This window comes from Macaca mulatta, chromosome 6 (assembly GCF_049350105.2).
Source record: "Macaca mulatta isolate MMU2019108-1 chromosome 6, T2T-MMU8v2.0, whole genome shotgun sequence".
In the NCBI taxonomy this organism is placed as follows: Eukaryota; Metazoa; Chordata; class Mammalia; order Primates; family Cercopithecidae; genus Macaca; species Macaca mulatta.
Genome location: NC_133411.1, coordinates 2,632,884 through 2,638,883, shown reverse-complemented (window position 1 = coordinate 2,638,883; position 6,000 = coordinate 2,632,884). Strand labels below are relative to the sequence as shown.

General features: G+C 62.1%; 1 protein-coding gene across 8 annotated transcripts in view; it reads left to right on the top strand.

The window, feature by feature from the left end:
• Nucleotides 1–2,261: 2,261 nt before the first annotated feature.
• LPCAT1 (lysophosphatidylcholine acyltransferase 1) overlaps nucleotides 2,262–6,000 on the top strand; it is a 61,812-nt gene continuing 58,073 nt past the window's right edge. For all 8 annotated transcript variants that reach the window (XR_013418253.1, XR_013418252.1, XM_001097638.5 and 5 more), the window contains exon 1: nucleotides 2,262–2,526. Coding sequence is in view for 6 of the 8 variants with exons in the window: in XM_001097638.5 (XP_001097638.2) it covers nucleotides 2,392–2,526 (135 nt within the window). In the remaining 2 variants the exon portion in view is untranslated. The remainder of the gene's footprint in view (nucleotides 2,527–6,000) is intronic.

Sequence of the window (6,000 nt, the reverse complement as noted above, 5' to 3'; positions counted from 1 at the left end):
ATCCACTAAGCTTCTACACCAAGGCCACGCTACCCATAGCGGCTCCACCAAAGACCTCTGCTGGGAGAGGGACTCCTCTTTCCACTGACCTTGGCTCAAGGACAGCCTGCCGACCCTGCTTAGATTGTGGGGCAGTATGAGGTTCTTCCCCCAGTCTCCCCACCTCCTTCCCTGGGGTCCGACTCACTTTGCACTCTGCAGGTTAAAGCAGAAAAAATTTATTCTCTCCCAGTCTGGAGGTCAGAAGCCTGCGATCATGGTGCCCCACGGCCAGGCTCCGTCTAAGGACACTAGAGAGGACCTGCTCCAGGGCTGTCCAGCTCCTGGGAGCTGCTTGCCTGTAGCAGCAGAACCCTGGCCTTCCCGTGGAGCTCTCTCTGTGTCTGTCTCTGAGTCCGAATCTCCCTCTTCATAGGGACACAAGCCATTTCAGACTAGGGCCCACCCTAATGACTTCCTCTTAACCTGATCATGTGCAAAGACTCTCTTTCCAAATAAGGTCGAGGCCACAGGTGCTGTGGGTTAGGACTTGTGCTTCTTCTGGGGACACAGCCATGACTCTCTGGCAGCTCTCCCCATTGAATCTGGCTCCGCACCATCTCCAGCAGGCTTCCCCTCCACCACACACCACTTTCTGGCCTGTGCTTCTGGAAGGACCCCACTTTCATGGCTCTCCAAGCCTGGTCCTGAGGCTGCTCTCATCCCAGGACTGGGACACCCTAGGGCCCCTCCTCTCCAGAGCACTCAGGCAGCATGTGGGGCCGTCTGGATCGCTGGGGTGCAGGTGCTGCCCTGTGGCTGGCAGGCTTTGTGTCCTGGGCTTTCTTGATGATCAGTTCTGTGAGGAGCCTTGCGTGGCCTTGGGTGCTGGGTTCTGGTTTTGGGGATCAGAGCAAGTGGCCACTAAAAGCCCAGGAGGTGGGTGCAACGCTGGTGGCAGGGCCACAGAGCTCACCCCATCTCTGTGGGTGTGGCACTTGGGACAGGTGCTGCTGCTAGGCATAGGCTGGGACTCTTACGGGGCAGGAACAAGGCCATGCAGCGGGTCTGGCCTGCCAGGGCCTTCTCTCTGCATGTTACGTGGATGGCACAGACCCCTGGCCCTCACCCAGGTCTCAGACACAGAAGGGTCTCTGCCTACCCACTGCACTATGAGGTCCACAAGGGCGCAGGCAGGGTCATCGGAGGGATCGGGGCACTCCCTGGCATCTGCTGAGGATGGGGCCCAGCTGAGGCCTGCACAGCAGTGACATCCCCAGGAGCCAGGACCCTTGGGGTTTGGCCAGGTGACCCAAACCGGCTCTGTCTGGGTGAGGTCCAGTGGCCGTGCAGGAACCAACAGTGCCAGCCGGGGTGAGGAAGCCGTGAGCACTGTGACCGAACGCCTGCGTGGGTTCTTAAATCCATGCGTGTTCACCCGGAGGCAGGAGCCCACCCCACTCTCGCCCTGGCTAACTATGGGCCCCACCCTGGGGCTCCTCACAAGGCTCCCGAGCACCAGAGGCAATGCCCGCGCCAGAGGAGCTATGGGTGGAAAGGGCTGGGGTCCCATCGCAGCCCCCGCAGAACCAGCACGGACAGTCAGGGCCCCTGTGTGCACCTCCTGCCTGGGCCATCCCTGCGGGGCCTGAGGCCTGGGAGGTCCTGAGGTCGGAGGGGTCCTGAGGCCTGAGGGGTCCTGAGATCTGAGGGGTCCTGAGGTCTGGGGGTTCCTCAGTTCTGAGGGGTCCTGAGGTCTGAGGGGTCCTAAGGTCGAGTGGCCCCCAGGCGGGAGTCGCCAGGGCTGAGGCGCGGCTGGAAGAACCTCCCTCAGCCCGGGGCAGCTTCCAGGGTCGCCGGTGCGAGCTAGGAGCACGACGAATAAGAAGAATGGCGGGGCCTTGGCCGGAACAGCCCGGGGCTCGGCACCCAGGGCCTGGCCCGCCTTGCGCGCAAGCTGGACGCGTGCCCGCCCCTTCCTCCGTCCCCGCGAGCAGGCGGGCCGAGCGGCGGAAGGGGACGACGTGGCAGCCTCGCGGGCCCCGAAGACCTCCCTTTCTCCCGGCGCAGACCCCGCCGGGGATCCCTGTGCTCCAGTGGCTGCAGGAGGCGCCCGCGGCCTCCCACCGCCCAGGCCCCCCACCGACCCCAGAGGAGCCTCCCGTGCGCGAAACTCACGCTGGTGCCGCCCCTGCCGGCCGGCGGGAGGCGAGGCTTCCAGGAACGCCCCGCCCCGGCCCCGCCCCGGCCGGCGCCCCCGCCCCGCCCACGTCACCTCCCGCGCCTGCGCGCCCGGCCCGCTTTAGCCGCCGCGCATCCTCGGCTCGCGCCCAGAGACCCGCGCCCAGCCAGCCGCGGCCCCGCTCGGCGCCCCAGGCAGATCGGCTGCGCTCGCGGCGGGACGGCGAGGCCATGAGGTTGCGGGGATGCAGACCCCGGGCCGCCCCTGCCTCCAGCGCAGGGGCCGGCGATGCTCGGCTGCTGGCGCCCCCGGGGCGGAACCCCTTCGTGCACGAGCTGCGCCTCAGCGCCCTGCAGAAGGCCCAGGTGGGTGCCCCGGGCGCGCGGCCCCAGGAGCCGGCGCGGACGCCAGGGATGCGGGGACCAGGGAGGCGCGGCGGAGGAGGGGCCGGGGAGGGGGCCTGGGGCGCGGCGCGGCCCTGCGAGCGGCGGCGCCTTCTCTCCACGCGGCCGCCCCTCAGCCCGCGTCCCCGCTGCCCGCACCCGATGCCTCGGTCCCTGCGCCGGCTTCCCGCCGCCCGCACGCGCATCCTGGTCTCTCAACGCCTTCCTCGGGGTCCCCGCTTCCGATCCCCGCCCCGCGTCCTGCTCCTCCCCCCAGGCCCCCGCACCTTGAACCGGGCCCACAACCCTTTCTCTGCCTCCCAGAATCCCAACCTCGGCCCCCGCGGGAGCCTGGACCTGCATCGCCGGTCCCCGCGCTCGTCCCTGGTCCGGGCCCCGCCCGCCCTGGCAGGCCCTGCGCGCAGCCCGGGGACTCCGGAGCGGCTTTCCCTGGACGCGGCCCGCGGGCGGGAGGGGACCGCGGCGCTGGGTGAGCCTCGTGTGCGGGGCCTGGTGGTGCCCGGGACGGGGCGCGCAGGCGGTGCGGGTCCCCTGTAGGCGCACGGGTCCCCTTGCTCTACGGCCGCACGTTGCCTTCTGGGGTGCATGCTTCGCTCCTGTTGTAAGGGATGCTTTCTCGGGGCTGGTCTGTGACCAGAATCAACTTTATGCAGCCTGGGCTGCCACGTGGGAGGGAACGGTTTGCTGAGATCTTGCGATCGGACAGTGGTGAGGGGAGACCCGGGGGCGTCGTGGGGAGGGGGCCGCTCGCTGCGGGAAACTGCGCCGGAGATGTGCTGGCTTAGCCTGGCTTTTCCCGCTACCTGGCTACCAGCTGGGTTTGCAGTTGCCTGAGATCCATTCTCAAGAGGACCTTACTTTTGACTCCAGAATAATTCCTACAAGCAAGCACCGCTTCAGGGCCTATGGGGCTGTCCGGTTTATAGGGAGCACACTTCCAATTGTGAGAATACAGTTTCCGGGAAGATGGACATGTGTTCCTGCATAAAGTACTTTATCTGAAAGAACACTAAAGTGAAAAGTTACTGACGCCAGTTTGAGGTTGTTATTTTCCCAGGACGCCTGCTTTAGGTCAAAGCTCCTTGATGCGGCTGGTCCTCAGGGTATGGAAGGGGACGGGGAGCAAGAGAGCCCGATGGTGCCGCCCCTCCTGGTGACCCACAGGGTGAGGTCATCCCCAGCTTGGCTCCCAGGCCCTTTGCCGCTCCCCCCCGCCCCCCGCTCCCCCGGCTCCGTGTGTGTCGCAGCTGGACTCTGGGGCTGGGGCCGTGCAGACCCCTCGGCCACCGCTCTGCCTGGCCCTCCCTCTGCCACATGCTGTCAGCTGCCGTGTGCTGTGCCCCTCAAAGGAGGGCTTGGGACACGGTCGCTCATTTTGTGCCCCTCAACCATTCCTCCTCTTCAGTCCTCACCCCCACCCAGCCACCAGGCTCTCTACCTGGATCACTCCCAGCAGGCTTTTTCCTCCTGCACTCTGCTGCTCGGAAGCCCTCAGCCCTGACGCCCCGATGAAATGTGAACCCCTGCTGTGGTTTCCAGGGCTTTCCCAGCCCTGCTCCTGCCCCAGCTCTGCCTGCATCAGGCATGTTCTCTCTTCCTGCCTTTCCTGCTCCCTCCTGACTCCCTGGGGGAAACATCAAGCCCCTCCTCCCTGGAGGTCCCCAGAAGTGACTTTGTCATCCCTGTCCTAGTTGCAGCCCCCCAGTTGAGGTGTGTTCTGTCCAAAAGTGTGCACCCACTGCCCTGGCGAGAAGCAGGGCAGAGACTCTCATGGGTAGGTACAGATGTCAGGACAGAGCCAGAGTGCCCAGCCCCTGGGCCTGCTTTCCTCCCTGAGACCTCAGGGTGCAAGCTGCTCCCAGTGGCTCTTGGGCAGGGGGTCATGGAGAGGCTCCTGGTCCCAAGATTGAAGGCTTCGGGCAGCTGTTCTCCCTTGAGCCGAAGCCAGGCAGAGATCCTGGCTTTAGCTGTTGGGGCCTCTGAGAAGAAGGGGTTTTGCTTCGTTGTCACTTCAGAGGCCCCATCTGAGTAACTGGGTGTGTTTGTACATCCAGTTGTTTCTGCTGGATGTCTGCAATGTGTGGCTCGAGGGTATAGTTTGTAAATGTTCTTGAAACATTTTGCTTTTCACCAAGCATTGCTTTGCAAAGCTTTTACTTTTATGTAATATATTCTTGTAAAGTTTCCACAGAGTGAAATAGCCTATCTTTTAAGCCAAGAGAGCCTTCTTCCCCAAAGAAAGAAATGGGTCCAGTAGTGGCTGACATACTCAAGAACCCTCAGGAACCCAGCTAAGTTCCCAGTTGAGATAAACCAGTGACTACCTGCATTTACCTGTGAGCATTTGCCACCTGGGAGGGGCTGCTGTGTGCTTCGGATTAACACCATGCGGGGACACCTCCCCAGCCAGCCCATCTGTCATTTAACTACAGATTTAATGAGGAGCTTAACTACCTCTTTGGACAGAAAACAGCACATTAAGATCTGAAAAGAGGTATCAAAGCCATCAGGGTCTGTAATGCGTGCAATGTTTTAATCCGTGGGCTAAAGCAAGGATATAGATTTAGCAGAGAGCAGTGAATAGTATATTGTAGGATCTCGGTGAATTCAGCTGAAGTTCTTTGTAGTCACACATTCATGTATTGTTTTGGAGTCGTGAGTGGTTGTCTATCACCCAGGGTTTTCTCGGTACTTTCCTTGGAGGCTGTGGGTATGAGTATTTCCCACCCTGGTTCTGATGCATTTTCCCCATTTCTGAAGTCTTCTGCTGCTCAGAACCAGAGTCGGCAAGAACTTACATTCTGGAAAGCATAACGCCTTCCTGTGCACCTTGTGGCAGAGCCCTTGGACGTGCGTCGCTGTCTCAGAGTGGAGGAGGCTGCTGGGTGCCCGCCTGCCCACGCTGGCTAATCCACAGAGAGGATTATGATGAGGGTTGAGTCCAGGGACAGATTTTGCCCCTCCCTGCCTGGTGGCCCTGCATGGAATTTACCCAAAAGTGGGCCATCTTTTTCTCCATATTTTTATACAAATGCCTGAGTTGTGATTTTTTTAAACAAACTCAGGAGCAGGACTCTGCCCTCTCATCCTCGCTCCTGAGTCCAGCGTGGCCACTCCCGAGCAGGAAATCATGTGCCCGCACACCTTGCCAGGTTCCTCATGTGGATGACTGTGTTTGTCGTGTGTTCTTGACCTGTGGTGCCCTCCAGGCACACATGCACAGGGATGGAGGTTCCTCAAGCTTCTCTGAGCTGCTCCTGCTGCCCATGGGGTCCCCGGGTGCTGCCTGCCTGGATTCAGTAAGACCAGCTCTTGGCTCAGCCCCAGTGCTGGGCAGTGGGTGTGGAGGGGTGGGGTGGCCCAAGGAGCCCTGGGCAGCGTACCCAGCGGGAGCACAGGGCAGCCACACCCTGTGGAGGATGTGCAGGAGAGTGC